The sequence below is a fragment of the Sus scrofa genome, chromosome 13 (genome assembly GCF_000003025.6).
Source record: "Sus scrofa isolate TJ Tabasco breed Duroc chromosome 13, Sscrofa11.1, whole genome shotgun sequence".
Lineage (NCBI taxonomy): Eukaryota > Metazoa > Chordata > Mammalia > Artiodactyla > Suidae > Sus > Sus scrofa.
In genome coordinates this window covers 122,186,705-122,202,763 of record NC_010455.5, presented here as the reverse complement: position 1 = coordinate 122,202,763, position 16,059 = coordinate 122,186,705, and the positions used below count along the sequence as shown (strand labels likewise).

The 16,059-nt window shown below is 46.7% G+C and overlaps 1 protein-coding gene across 1 annotated transcript; it reads right to left on the bottom strand.

The window, feature by feature from the left end:
• PSMD2 (proteasome 26S subunit, non-ATPase 2) lies at positions 3,367 to 15,264 on the bottom strand. The gene is given in 21 exon segments (NM_001243477.1): positions 3,367 to 3,706; positions 3,856 to 3,974; positions 5,098 to 5,224; positions 5,454 to 5,548; positions 5,638 to 5,806; positions 6,026 to 6,109; positions 6,345 to 6,490; positions 6,675 to 6,776; positions 6,899 to 7,061; positions 8,696 to 8,783; positions 8,997 to 9,124; positions 9,320 to 9,426; positions 9,716 to 9,862; positions 10,114 to 10,174; positions 10,656 to 10,800; positions 10,957 to 11,115; positions 11,713 to 11,937; positions 12,103 to 12,224; positions 14,024 to 14,188; positions 14,561 to 14,617; positions 15,066 to 15,264. Coding segments are annotated over 21 exon segments (2,727 nt in total). The 5' UTR covers positions 15,201 to 15,264; the 3' UTR covers positions 3,367 to 3,523.

Genomic DNA, 16,059 nt, shown 5'->3' with positions numbered 1-16,059 from the left:
GTAAAATGGAACTATTTGGAGTTTCTGTGTGGCTCAGCTGCATTGGCTGGTGTCACTGCTGTGGCACAGGTTTGATCCCTAGCTTAGAAATTAGAAACTGCAGGAAGCCATGGGCATGACAAAAAAAAAAAGGAAATACTTGAAACTAGGCAGTCTAGCTCAAGTTTGAACTTTTACCCACCATTGTGAGGATTTAAAGGAGTTAATTCCTGTGAAAGTGCTTAAAACAGTGCCTAGGTGCCTAGCAAAGGCTATTTCTTCTCTCTCCTCCACATCTGCCCCCTTCTGTATCCAAACACATATAATCTCACAGGAAAACAATTTCTTTGGCACCAATGATGAACTGGTCACTCTGAATATATGACCCTTGTGATCTCAATCCTTACAACTTCTTACAAAATGGATTGTATCATTATTCCCATTGGATGAGTAACTGATGCTCCAAAGAAAGGAGAGCAGAATAGACACATAGAGGAGGAACCATAGAAAAATGAAAGATCTAGAGTGTTCTCTGTGATGCTCTTCATTTGAGTTCTGTGACTTTATCATGTCTGACTGGCTGGCTCCCTTCTCTGGTCTTCTCATTTCTCTTTCTCCCTAAGCAAACTTATAAATAAAAATCAATTACTGCCTACATGCCAATTCGTTCCCAGCTCAGAAATCACTCTTGAACAACAGTCAGAACCAAGGTACTACCAGAGATCCCTTGTGGCAGAGCAGGTTAAGGACCCAGTGGTATCACCTCAGTGGTTTGGGTTGATACTGTGGTAAGAATTTGATCCCTGGCCCAGGAAATTACACATGTGGTGAATAGGCGGGCCTAACCAGGAAATCTGGGATTCACCCCTAAATTCCTTCCCATCCACATGTTACATCATCTCAGCAGATATCAGTTCCTATTGATGTTTGGATCAAAATCAAGTCCTGTTGATTTCATCTTTAAAAATTCTTCTGGGAGTTCCCATCGTGGCACAGCGGAAACAAATCTGACTAGGAATCATGAGGTTGCATGTTTGATCCCTGGCCTTGATCAGTGGGTTAAGGATCTAGTGTGGCCGTAAGCTGTGGTGTAGGTCACAGACAGCTCAGATCTGGCATTGCCATGGCGTAAGCTGGCAGCTGTAGCTTCAATTAGACCCCTAGCCTGGGAACCTCCATACACCTTGGGTGCGGCCCTAAAAAACAAACGACAACAAAAAATACATATATATGTACAACTTGATGAGTTTTGAGATATATATCATCACTACCACTACCACTGCAAATCAAGATACTAATTCCATCACTCTCAACTTTTACTCCTTTCCTTTGGAACCATCTTTCTCTCCACTCCCACAGATAACAACTGACCTTGTCACTAGAAATTGTATAAAAGTGAAATTTTATATGAATTAACAGTGTACTTTAAAAAACTGGATTATTTCATGCAAAATAATAAATTTGAAATTCATTCACGTTGTTACTTGTGTCACTTGTTACTTTTTATTGTTGATGTTTCTTTGGATGGAAGTCACTTTCCAATTTGTTTTAACATCACCACCATTAGAAATCAGGTAAGGCAATTACTATAACCCTGCTATAATAGAGGCTCATCATTCTTAAGTGCTATATGCTTAAGACTATGGCAGTTCCCATTAAAGGGGCTTTACAGGTCTGTTGACTCCCAAGTCCAGCATTTCCACCTTTTATAAAGGTTTTTACACAGGCTGCCAAGTGAGAGCAGAGAGAAGGCAAAGGAGACACTCAATCCAAAGCCGCTGTTTCTTTTCAGCTAGCCAAAAGTTTGGACTGCAATAGGGTCCACAACTCTTCAAGGCTACAGAGGCTGATTAACATAGTGAATAAGGGAATGTGTTTTGAAGTCAGATGGACTTAGATTGCTATCCTGGCTCTACTACTATGCGACTTTGAATAAGTTATTGAACCTCTCCAAACTTTATGTTCCTCACCAAAACACAGGGATAATACCGACCTCTCAAAGTTGTTTTGACATCTCAGAAGTATAACTGTTCATTCAACATTTATTGACGATCTATTAAGTAATGGTCACTGTTCAGAGGTTAAACCCACAGTGTTAAATGAATGCCAGCAATTATCTGACAGGGCCACATGTTCTCCTCTGCTGTATGGAGGGGGTCCATGTCCCCAAGGGCAATGTAGCTATACTCATACTAGCCCCACCAGGAAGGAGTAATACAGATCAAGAGTGATTATATTCCAGGAAAGAGGCCATTTCTTTCTCATTACCCTACTAAGAGGAAGGTCAGGTTCAAGCTTTCTTGCACCTTTTCTGCAAGGATATAGCCCAGAGGTAGATGTTAACATGATCGAATCTCAAATAGCAGCCTCCCAAAAAGGACAAGCCAGTCATAAGAGGTAAAAATGTCCCTTTCACTTAACACCACAGAAATTAGAGAGTGGGGCTAACTCTGATGCCCCTTAAGAACACAGTCTAGGAGTTCCCGTTGTGATGCAGTGGTTAACGAATCCAACTAGGAACCATGAGGTTGCAGGTTCGATCCCTGGCCTTGCTCAGTGGGTTAAGGATCCAGCATTGCCGTGAGCTGTGGTGTAGGTTGCAGACGTGGCTCGGATCCCACGTTGCTGTGGCTCTGGTGTAGGCCGATGGCTACAGCTCCAATTAGACCCCTAGCCTGGGAATCTCCATATGCCACGGAAGCGGCCCTAGAAAAGGCAAAAAGCCAAAAAAACAAAACAAAAAAAAACCCCAAAAAATAAAACACAGTCTAAAGAATGATGGGCTTGAGGAAGTTGTGCACTGGCAGGCAGGAATGGGGGTGTATGGGACCCATGAACCCCTTGTAAAGTTACTTGTAAGAGTATGTGTAAAAATCCGTATACACAGAGTTTCCCTTGTAGCTCAGCGGAAACAAATCCAACTGGTATCCACGGGGATACAGGTTCAATCTCTGGCTTGCCCAGTGGGTTAAAAATCTATCGTGGCCATGTCACAGATGCAGTTTGGATCCTGCATTGCTGAGGCTGTGGCGCGGGTCGGCATCTGCAGCTCCAATTCAATCCCTAGCCTGGGAACCTCCATATGCCGCAGATGCGGCACTAAAAAGACCAAAAAAAAAAAAAAAAAAAAATCTGTATACTTACATCTCCTAGAAAGACCTGTTATATTTATCAGCTTCTCAAGGGTTCACCCACTAAAGACGAAGCATTGTTTTTATGATTAGCAAGGAGGGGAGAAGGAGAAGGGGCTTAGTTTTTTCCATTCAGGGCAGCCTCCCTGCTAGCCCAGGCTCAGAGTTGCTACAAACAATACCCTCTCACATCCACTCCCCACCCCAGTTTGGCCTCCAGCCACAATACCCCAGAAAACAGACACAGAGGAACCTCGGGGATAAAGGTCTTTATTCAACAAATTTATCTCATTCAGTAACAAAAGAACAGGAGGTAACAATTCCCCCAAAGGTCTGGAGCAGTATCTACCCGCAGCAGCAGGATGCATGGCCTGCTGACATACCAGCTGCAGCTCAGAGTCTTTGGTGGCCACTTAGAGGTCATAGTTGGGGTTCTTCCGAAGGATAACAAAACCTTCCAGGATGGGGGTGACGGGAAGAAATTCCTCAGTGGCCAATTCTGCCCGCTCCCCATGAGCCAACAACACTGGGGTTGTGTGCGTCTGGAACCCTGTGATGGTCTTAGGCTTGCCGGCCTGGCCCACCACATCTACTGCCTGTAGGGTAAGAAAACTAAGATGAAGGGTCTCTGGATAGAAGTGCAGCAGCAATCCAGTGCCCGCACCAGTTTCAGAGAAATAGGTACACACATGTTCTAGAAGTTCTAAAGTACAGCCTAAGCTTTTCCCTCTGTTCAGCCTCTCACCTGGCCCACACGGACAGACACTGGCAATGGCCGCAGCTCCTCATCAAATGTGACCAGCATTCGGGGCTGCATGGCAGCCACCAGCCCATATAATACATAGTGTGACTTGCCTAGAATGACTGAGGAAAGAACACAGGACAAGTATATTTTAGAGGCATCAGGGCAGCCCTGGCTTGAACCTTAGGACCCCACTCCAGCCCTGAATTTTTTTATTTTTTTGGCTGTGCCTGCAGCATGCAGAAGTTCCCCCCAGGGACTGAACCCATGTCAAAGCAGAGACCCAGGCTGTTACAGTGACAATGCTAAATCATCCTTAACTCACTGCCCCATTAGAGTCCCAGCCTTTTTTTTTTTTTTTGGCCTTTTTGTCTTTTTAGGGCCGCACTCACAGCATATGGAGGTTCTCAGGCTAGGGGTCTCATTGGAGCTGTAGCTGCCAGCCCACACCACAGCCACAGTAGCACCAGATCCTAGCCGCAACTGCAACCTACACCACAGCTCACAGCAAAGTCACAGCTCATGGCAATGCTGGATCCTTAACCCACTGAGCAAGGCCAGGGACTGAACCCACGTACTCATGGATGCTAGTCAGGTTCGTTAACTGCTGAGTCATGACAGGAACTCCCCAGCCCTGACCCTTTAACCCCTCAGTTACAATGCTGAACCCATACACCTTCCCTCAAATAGCCTACTACAAACTGGAGATGCCACCATCTTACTCTGCCTATAGCCTACAGACTTTTTTCTTTTTACAGCTGCACCTGCAGCACATGAAAATTCCTAGGCTAGGGGTCGAATCAGAGCTGCAGCTGCCAGCCTATGCCCCAGCCACAGCAATGCTGGATCCAAACCACATCTGCAACCTACTCCACTCATGGCAACACCAGATCCTTAATCCACTGGGCAAGGCCAGGGATGGAACCCACATCCTCATGGATACCAGTCAGGTCCTTAACTCACTGAGCCACAGTGGGAACTCCCAGCCTGCAGACTCGATAATCACTTGTCTCCAGTCACTCAGGGACAAAAACTGGGCTCAGTTCTTCATCTTCAAAAGAAAATCTCTTTGGGTCAGTTCAAAAGTGTGGGAGATGCAAGTCTTGTGACACCCAAAGAACCTCAGGAACCCAGAGTGGTACAGAGTTAATTTGGAGTCTGGCTCCCAAATCATCAAGGAGGCCCTGATAGGGGTGGAGAGAGGGCACCATGTGCCACCATGTAAGCTTCCTGACAGGAACTCACTGTTGCGAACATCCAGGAAAGAGACAAGCACGGTGAGCAACCCCGCCACAGCCACTTGACTCATAAGCTGCCGGTCACTGTGGTAGGGGCAGAGGGTGAGTGTGCCCTTCCCCAAATGTGTCAGGCCCTGAAAAAAAACAAAACAAAACAAAACAAAAACCCCAAGAGAACTGGAAGTGAGGAGTTGCATCTGAGAAGAATTCACCTAACCCAGCCACACAGAAATCCCACAACTCATTCACATTGTCCCTTCTAGGCTAATGGTCCCCTTCACGGAGCCTCATGTCTCCTCCCTTCCATCACACAGACACCTCCCTTGGCACACTCACTCTAAGGAGGAGAGTTGTATTCTTTACCTGTGCCAAGCGCACCATGAAGAGGTTGTTGGGGTCCTTGGCATGATACTGGGCTAACTGCCGAAGCATTGCAGCCAGACGGGCATTATTGGTACCTGGAAATATTAACCATTACAGAGGCTTGAAAAAGGGACCTCAACTTTTCCCCTAAGATGCTTATGATGTCTTTCTGACTGATACTCACCACTGCCCACCATGCCCATGGCAAAGATTGAGTTATAAGAGACCTCCGGGTCAGCATCATGAGAGAATTTGCTCAGGGTATCCAGGATGTTGAGTCGTGGATTTGAAACAGAGATTAAGGCCAGTGCTAAAGGCACAGCCCTTCGGAGTGTTGGCTCCCCGTACCTCAGCTGGTGATTAAAGAGGATAACAAAGGTATCATAGAAAACAGGAAAAACAAGCTTGGTTTCAGGAATAGACTACTGAGCAGAAGGAGCCTTAATTTTTTGTAGAAAGGGCACAGCAAAAAGACCATTTCTCCACCAAAAAGAAACTCATCAGGTAAGTCTCTTAAGGGAAGCCCAGACATCAAAACCAACACATTCCAATTTTCTCCATGTGATACTCACCAGGTGGCCAAAGGTTCGCAGTGCCATCTCTGCACCAATCTCCTCCCCCATAGCAATAAGGGCAATGCCCAGCACAGCCACTCCCTGCAATTGAAGAGGTAGCAGAACTCAATAAGCTCAAGGAACAAAAAATTCACCCTTGACTCAAGTCCCACCTAAGAAGAAAAAGCTGTCCTGTGAGGCACATGCCTCAACCTCTCATGTACTGTACCCAGTCTCATGCTATTTCAATACACAGTGATACAAAGAGGGGCTCTAAACCAAATCCAAAGCCATGCTTATCTCTCTCCCTCGGAGTGTGCCCAGCCGCCCACAGAACCTGATGTGCTCCCATGTCAGCAGGGGCTTCCTTCTTGTCCTTGTCCTTCTTTTCCTTCTTGTCTTTGTCTTCCTCCTTTTCCTTGGAGTCAAAGTGTTCACTGCAAATATGGAGCAGCTGCTGCACCTTGAGTACATTCCCAGAGCCTGGGACAGGGTGTTAAGGGTGAGAAAGGGTAGAAGTGAGAAGGAGGCACCAAGGAAAAGCCTACTTTAGAAACTGAGGCAAAAGTATCTAAGGCAGTTCGGACAATCTGAGAAAGGAGAAATGATCTGAAGCAAGGTCCAGGAAAGAAGTGAAGAGTCACTGGAGAAGATCAAAGACACAGACCTGCATAGGCACACACATCCACCAGTGTGTTGGCAAAACTTCGGAACGGTTCTGACACAACCTCTAGCGCAGCCAGGATGGCCTCGATAGCCTCTCCCTTCCCTACAGGAGAGATTCAAGAGGTCAGAGGATACACAGTCCCTTCTAGCACAGCCTGATATATTAACTCTCTCTGTTGCATCCAGTCACTACCAGTCTTTTTACCCAAATAGACATCCGCTCACCCAGGTGGTTGAGGCCAAGTCCAAGAGGAAGCCAACGAGCATAAGTGTCCTTAAGCTCAGTCTCTGACTTCTCCATGATGGTCTGAAGGATAGTGGAGGTGACATCTCCATTGCAGGATCCTACTGCTATCATTCCACAGGCTAGAGCTGTCACACCTGCCACCTAAAAATAGGGAAGAGCAGTATTACACATGGTAAGTTATTAAAATAGTTGTTTACTTATCTTGAGTCCAGATAGCCAATTCCTACAGTCCATTGAAATCACATTAGGTGATTTCTTTCTAAGGGTAGGTCAAAATAACAGCAGCAGCATGGGGGAATTCCCATTGTAGCTCAGCAGGTTAATCCCTGGCCTCACTCACCTGGCCTCATCTGAAAGCTGCGGTGTAGGTCAACAACTGCAGCTCCAATTCAATGCCTAGCCTGGGAACCTCCATATGCTATAGGTACAACCCTTAAAAGAAAAACAGCAGCAACAACAAAAAACAATAGCAGCATAGCCATGGCTCAGTGGGTTAAGAATCCAACTGCTGGAGCTCCCGTTGTGGCTCAGCAGAAATAATCCAACTAGTATCCGTGAGGATGCAGGTTCAACCCCTAGCCTCACTTAGTGGCTTAAGGATCCAGTGTTGCTGTGAGCTGTGGTGCAAGTTGTAGACATGGCTTGGATCCTGCCTTGTGGCTCTGGTGTTGGCCAGCAGCTACAGCTCCAATTTGACCCCTAGCCTGAGAACTTCCATATGCCACAGGTGTGGCCCTAAACAGAAAAAAAACAAAAAACAAAAACAAACTGCTGCAGCTTAGGTCACTGCAGAGGAGCAGGTTTGATCCCCGGCCCAGCACAGTGGGTTAAAGAATCTGGTGTTAGTAACTGCAGCTGTGGCATATATAGTACCTGTAGCTCAGATTCAATCCCTGGCCCAGTATGTCGTGGTATAGCCATAAAATAAACATAAAAATTAAAAAATAACAATAGCAGTAATCATTCCATTACTTACTACATGTCAGCCACTATGCCAACTGCTCTGTGTACTACTAACATTTAATTCTCAAAACAATGCCACGAAACAGGTCTTGTTGTTATTCTCCTTTTTACTGAAGAGAAAAATGATGCCTGAAAAGATTCTGTTATGTGTCCTAGATCACACTGCTTGTAAGCAGAGGTGGCAGGATTTGAACTGAGGTCTTTCTTACGCAAATCCATGCTTTTAGCCACCATACTATATTTACCCATCACTAAAACAATTTTGCACAAGTAAGAAAATTTAAAGTTGGCTAATGACTTGGAATTCCTGTTGTGGCTCAGTAGTAGCAAACCCGACTAGTATCCATGAGGACATGGGTTCAATCCCTGGTCTCGTTCAGTGGGTTAAGTATTGCTGTGAGCTATGGTACAGGTCATAGATTCAGCTCAGATCCCGCGTTGCTGTGGCAGCTGTAGCTCCGATTAGACCCCTAGCCCGGGAACTTCCATATGCCACGGGTATGGCCCTAAAAAGACAAAAAAACAAAAAAATAAATAAAGTTGGCTAATGACTAAAACAGTGAGTGAGAATAATCCACCCCAAGCCGGGTCAAGTTACTCCCCACTCTAATCTGGTACTTCCTCATGAATCCCATAGGCCAGAACTCAATACCAAAATCACCTGAGGCTGAGAAGCCCAATTCCAAGCAATTTCACTGAAATGATACACCTCCCCCTCACACACACACATTTTTTCCCCACCGTTTATCAGAGACTGTTAGAACTCAAAACACCTCTCACTCTCCCCGAAATGACCAACAGCCTCTACTCACCTCCATACTAGATTTGGAATCTCCCATCACAGGTAGCAGCAGTGTTAGAACATCTTCGCGATTAGAGCCGGCATAGGCCAGGCCAAGCCTGCAAGCCAGGGAGAGGGAGTCCCCAACACACATCCGAGGATAAGGCAAGGAAGAAACAAAAAGAGGACTGGTCATTTCAACAATAACCAAGAGCCAAATACTCAACAGGCACAGTGGTTGTCTTTGGCAGTACAAAGGTAAAGCGGCCTGATTCTGTTTTCACAGAACTTACAGGCTGAGCACTACCAGAAGGAGAAGCAAGAAGCCTTACCCAAAGATGGAACCAAGTCTCATAGTGTTGCTATTGTGGAGGACATAGTCTGAGAGCAGTGCTAGAGCAGGGTCACACTCATTTCGGACACCAGAGTTCACGATGCCACAGGCCAGGAGGGCTCCTGACTACAAAATGCAAACAGATTCTTCACTCAGGCTGCTCTACCTTCCTGACCACAAAGGATGCAACATGGGCCTCATGAGAGCACCTGCCTTAAGTGGAGTTAAACCCAGGTGGACTTTACCAGTGGAAGGGAAGCCCTGAGGGCCCTAAAACATGGGGGACGAATGTCTGCATTGGCAGGCTGTGCCCAGACCAACCTTGATATAGTCCTCAGAAGAGTACAGGTACTTATCGATCTGGGTAAGGCCACCATCCACATCCCACAGCAGAATCATGCCAAGGGAGGCAGCTGCACTCAACATTCCTATACCAAGGGGAAAAAAAAAAAATCTATCAGTCTTAAAATGGCCCTACCATGAGAAAACTTACAAAGAGCTCTCCAAGAAAAAGAATGTGTATATATGTGTGTGTGTGTATATATATGTACAGCAAAAACTCATAGAACATTATAAATCAACTAGAATTAAAAAAAAAAAAAAAAAAAAAAAGCTCTTGAAAGAACTGCAGTGGGGATTGTCAGGTAACATGTGAACCTAGAAAGGAAACAACAGTGACTAAAGCTACATAAAGGTAGAATAGGAACAGAACTATACCATGGTCCTTGTTCTTATAAAGCCATTTGTTGCCATCATCAGTCAGCAACTTGTCTTGGCCAAAGGCTGCATTCACGAAGCCGTTCACAAAAGAGGAGGCCAGGTTCATACGGGCAGAGTCCACTTGAGAGCCACTGCCCCCAAACCCTGCAAAGTAGGGAAAGGAGGAAAGGGAGGTTTAGAGTACACAAGAAAGGAACGCAGCATGGCAGCTGGACTCCGATTCTGAGCTGGCCCCTTAAGATCCTCTATCTACAACCCCAACAGTGACCAGAGAAAAGATATGTTAAGAATTTGAGCTCTTACAGGACAAGCATGTTTAGGCCAAGCCATCATTCCCAATACAAGGGGCATAATTAACAATCCCCAATCCCCACATACATGAGATGGCTACTTACTGTTGTTCTCTAGGTGGGTTTTATAGATGTCATCAGGCACCTTGGGCTCCATGATGTCCAGCTGAAGAGAAGTCAGAGGGTCATAACTGCTCCCCCAGTCCTCCCCTAGCTGTCCCTTCTGTTATCCCATTGAACAGCAATTTTAACCAAGGAGAGTCTAATCAGAGGCATAATCGGGAAGGTGAAATGCCAAGTAGAACCACAACCAAAAAACCCTGATGAGGAGTTCCCGTCGTGGCACAGTGGTTAATGAATCCGACTAGGAACCATGAGGTTGCGGGTTCGGTCCCTGCCCTTGCTCAGTGGGTTAACGATCCGGCGTTGCCGTGAGCTGTGGTGTAGGTTGCAGATGTGGCTCAGATCCCGCACTGCTGTGGCTCTGGCGTAGACTGGCGGCTACAGCTCCAATTCGACCCCTAGCCTGGGAACCTCCATATGCCGCAGGAGCGGCCCAAAGAAATAGCAAAAAGACAAAAAAACAAACAAACAAAACAAAAAACAAACAAACAAAAAACCTGATGAAAAAGGGGGAAGAATCTCACCTCCCGAGCTAATGCCAAGAAGTTGCTGTTGAGCTGTACATTGGACATGATCTCTGTCAGGTCCTCATACTCCTCCACATCTTCACTCAGCTCTAAAAACACTCCATGCCGGCCTAGCATGAATGCCATTTGCTTCTGTACAACCCTGAGGGAGAAAGTGAACACATCTGCTCAGCCCCATCCACCAAAGGTGCAGAAAAGCCCTTCAAGCCCTAGTCAGAAACTACAAGTCTCAGCACTTCATGTGAATGTCCCATCCAAGAGCTTAGCTCTTTCTTTGCCAACTTTTTCCTTTACATACACATCCTTGCAGGAGGTGAAAATATCTTCTACCAGCTCCATGTCATTGAGCATCAGTGCCAATCTCAGAGCTTCAGGGAAGCGACTGAACTTTCGGAACACACCCAAGGCGCAACGTAGTAGGGCGGAGTTCTCAGGCTCGGGCACATAATTCACACAACTATAAAGATGAGAATAATAAAGGAATCAGAAAGTACCAGACCTTCATTTACCCAGTTTAATTTACTTACCCAAAATTAAACACTGAATGCCTACTATATACCAGGCTTTATGCTAGTTATTGGGACCAGTAGGGAAACATGATGTCTCTGCTCTCAAGAAACTCACAGATGCTGGGAGTTCCCATTGTGGCTCAGCAGTAACAAACCCAACTAGTACCCACGAGGATGCAGGTTCAATCCCTGGCCTCGCTCAGTGGGTTAATTAAGGATCTGGTGTTGCTGTGAGCTGCAGTGTAGGCTGCAGGCATGGCTCAGATCTGGCACTGCTGTGGCTATGGCATAGTCCAGCAGCTACAGCTCTGATTTGACCCCTAGCCTGGGAACTTACATATGCCGTGGGTACAGTCCTAAAAGTACCAAAAGGAAAAAAAACCACACACCCATACAAAAGAAACACACAGGTGTCAATGAATTAACTACAGCCTAATTGACTGCTACCTTTGAAGCAGATTCTCTCAGAGAATAAAGAAGACACAATTGAGAAAGAAGTGCTGGGAAGGGTAAGCCTGTCACCATTCCCAACCTTGTTCACTCACCTAGTAAGATAGAGGCAGACTTTTGCATATGCATTCTCATCAATGTCTTTCTCCAGCATATCCACCTGCTCAATTTCCATGAGCAGGTCACAGGCCTCATGTTCTGCATTGTGGGCCATGTTGTATGGGACAATCTCCTTTACCAAGGTCAGCAGTGGCTCCCGCTGAGTCTTCTCCGCATCATCCAGCTCCTGCCACTCCTTAGCCACCTCTCCTGCCAGATGTCTATGGATAAGCCCAGACTATTAGGGGAGCACAGCATTAAGGGAAGCATTTTTCTATGGGTCAAGGAATTCACTGTATGGGAAACTAAATATACTAGTACTCCATGACAGAACTCAGAACTATACCTCAGAACCCCTTCAGATTCCCAAGAAAAAAAGGTCTTACCTGACATATTCATGACCCCATGATGCCAACTCCTCCTGGGAGCCCACTAGACGATATTTGAGGCACTCTCGCTCCCCGCTCATGGTCATGGCCAAAACAGAGATGATGTCAGCAGCAAAACGCTATAAAGAAAGCAGTCCTTTTAAGTCAAATGCAGGGTAAGGGGAATGTTACATTATGGAATCAAGATCACTGTCCCTATCCTCCAAATTAAGTGTTAATTATATTACCAGCCTCTGTACTAAAAATTTAAACATGTTATCTCAGCCAAGCCTCATAATAACCCTAAGGTTACCACTGCAACCTCCCTTTGAACCAACATGACTGAAGGGTAATACCAAGGGGAAAGTGGAGAAAGATGGAAACTTTGATTTCTTTTTCTGGCTGTACCCATGGCATAAGGCCAGGGATCAAATCCAGAGCCACAGTTTGGCAATGCTGATCCTTAACCTACTGCACCACAGCAGGAACTCTGAATCTTCTGGGGTGGGGGGCCGTGCCCATGGCATGTGGAAGTTTCCGGGCCAGGGACAGAACCTGTGCCACAGTAGCAACAACCTAAACTGCTGCAATGACAATGCTAGATCTTTTTTTTTTTTGCCATTTTAACCTTGTCTTATTCTGTACATATTTTTAGATATTAGCATAATATAAGCTAACAAGAAATTATGCAATAATAAATTTATATTAATTTTATATAATCTATAATTTGTATGAAACAAATGTTTTCAATAAGGTTCTGTATAAGCTTGTGTGTTAGATACTTTTTTTTTTTTTTTTTTGTCTTTTTGCCTTTTCTAGGGCCTCTCCCACGGCATAAGGAGGTTCCCAGGCTAAGGGTCTAATCAGAGCTGTAGCTGCCAGCCTACACCACAGCCACAGCAATGCCAGATTCTCAACCCACTGAGGGAGGCCAGGGATCGAACCCGCAACCTCATCGTTCCTAGTCAGATTCGTTAACCACTGAGCCACAGTTATTTCCCCAATACAATTTTTTTTTCTACTGTACAGCATGGTGACCCAGTTACATATACATGTACACATTCTATTTTCACACATTATCATGTTCTATCATAAGTAACTAGACACAGTTCCCAGTGCTACACAGCAGGATCTCATCACCAATCCATTCCAAAGGCAATAGTTTGTATCTATTAACCCCAAGCTCCCCAACCACCTCACTCTCTCCCCCTCCCCCCTGGCAACCACAAGTCTATTCTGCAAGTCCATGATTTTCTTTTCTGTGGAAAAGTTCACTTGTGCCTTATATTAGATTCCAGATATAAGTGATATCATATGGTATTTGTCTTTCTCTTTCTGACTTGCTTCACTCAAGTTCCACCCATGTTGCTGCAAAAGGCGTTATTTCATTCTTTTTTATGGACAATGCCAGATCTTTAACCCACTGCACCACAAGGTAACTCCGAGATTTTGAATTTTATTCCAATCACAATAACAATTTTTTAAAAGCTTTTAAGCAGAAAAAAGTCACTCTAGAAAGATCACTATGGCTGCTGTATGAAAGACAAACTGTGTAAGAGGTCACAGACAAAAGGAAAAGGGCCAATTAGGAGGCTGCTACAGTGGTTTAGGTGAGATCTGAAAATTTCTTGGGTAATAGTTGAACCAACAGGCAGAAGTTATGAGCTGGAGCTGTATTTTAGAGTTAAAACAAATGAAAGTGCAGGGAATATATAGAACAAAGTTAACAATAAAATAAGTTCATCATAAATGATAGAAACAATGTCTTTTCTGAAGACAATACTCCTACAAGCTCTTACGTGAGCATTTTGATTATGAGCTCCCTTCAACTAGCTCAGATCTCACATCATCAGGTTTCCTGAGACTCACCATTAGCCCCATGTCTAGATGGAAAAGAATTCCTAAACTAGGCTTCCATCAGCTTCCAAAATAGTTTTACCTTATTCTCCCCAGGGGCCATGTTCTCATAGATCTCCTTCAGTTTGCCATAGTGTGGACGCAGAAATTTAAGAGGCTTGGGTACTGATGTCATGGAAGTTGTAGAAGAACGAATCTGTCTCCGCAGTTCTTCCAGGGCTGGTCGGTACAGGGACGTGTCCTTCTCCTGATCAGGAGATGTTAGGGCTCAGACAAAAGGAGTCTCATCCCTTAAGTCATAATATAGAAGTGTTTAACAACTTCCCTAGGAAAGGAACTGTGTCTGCAATTGCCCGCCTCCTTGCACACGCCTGGCACAAAAACAAATGTCTCCAGGTAAGAGTTCAAGAATGGCTTCTCCCACAAGACAAGGCTATAAAATCTTTCAATTATCTTTTTTCCTCCCTTTCCTCACAACATGGTTCTAACACTGATGGACCTAAAATATGGTCCATCGTTCCCTATACCTCACCTATGAGTTGTTGCCCCAAAGTGGAATAAAGCAAACAAGTGAGTAAGATTCATATATACACCAGCTCTTGCTGACATTCTGACTCACCCCAAGTCGTTCCACGAGCATCTCCAGTTCATCCTGAAGTTGTTTGTCCTCCTCAGACTGGAAGATTGGGGGAAGATGCGCATCAAGAGAAGGAATCCCAAACCCATCCTCCTCCCATTCACCCTGGGGCAGGTGGAGAGTGAGTCCGCCTCCTTAGGAGGCATCAGGTCGACAAGGGAAGAGAGAGGAATGGAAAGCCCTGGTGGGAAGGCCGCCTGGCTTCTGGGCCAGGCTCTGCTCGAACGCCGTTTTGAAAAGCGGGGGTGACAATGACACGCCCGGGCCCACAAGAGATGGTGATGAGGCCTGGTAGGGGCGGAGGAGGTAACAGCGCGGAATGGAGGATGGGGGGTAGAAAGGCAGGGCGCCGGGAGCCCCGAGGATCGCCCTATCCGCCCTCTCCCCCGCACTGTGCGGCCGTTGGGAGTCGAGCCCGAGGCCTGCGGAGCCGCCGTGACTCAGCCCGCCGCGGCCTCCTCCGCCGGCTCCCGGGGCTGCGCCTCACCAGCTCCTGCTCTTTGTCCTTGTCCCCGGCATCTCGCCGCTCCTTGCTGCTCGACTTCTCGTCCCCGCCGCCGGGGGACGTCGCTGGGGGCTGCTGAGTCTGCAGCGACGCCTTATCCCGGCCGCCCTCCTCCATCTCTGCTGCCACTGCCGGCCCGCTGCGCGCACACCGTGCGCACCGCCCGGTTTCCCAGAGGGCCTCGCGCTCTTCGCCCACGGCGCCCCTCCTTCTCCAGAGCCCGCCTGCGACCGGAAACGCCGCGGCGCCCCACCTACCCCGGCGGCCTGGGAGCCCTTGCCCTCCGACCCCGCCCTCCGAAGCCGCAAGGAAACTACAATTCCCAGTTTTCCGGGCGCCGGCTCGAACCTGGAGTTTCCTGAGCTGTCGGGATTTGGGGCGCCTGCTGCTGTAGGAGTTGAGCCGGCTGCGAGCCGAGACTGCCCCTAGGGTCCCTTATAGCGGTGTGAATAGAACCTACAGTGATACTCCAGTTTGCAACGTGGTGGGATCAACAGACAAGATTCTTGAACTCCAGGACGCTTGAATGCCCTCTGTGTGAAGTCTGTGTAATATGTGTTTATAACCCACAACACTATGGAATATTAACCTCATAACATCCCCCACCTCCCCATTTCACCCCCCTCCCCCGCGCCTTGAGGAAGGTGCTCTGATATTACATGTGGATACCATCTTAAAATCACAGGGTTGCCAGATGGAGTAGAAATGAATACATGGGGAGTTCCCGTCGTGGCGCAGTGGTTAACGAATCCGACTAGGAACCATGAGGTTGCGGGTTCGGTCCCTGCCCTTGCTCAGTGGGTTAATGATCCGGCGTTGCCGTGAGCTGTGGTGTAGGTTGCAGACACGGCTCGGATCCCGCGTTGCTGTGGCTCTGGCGTAGGCCAGCAGCTACAGCTCCGATTCAACCCCTGGCCTGGGAACCTCCATATGCCGCAGGAGCGGCCCAAGAAATAGCAACAACAACAACAACAAA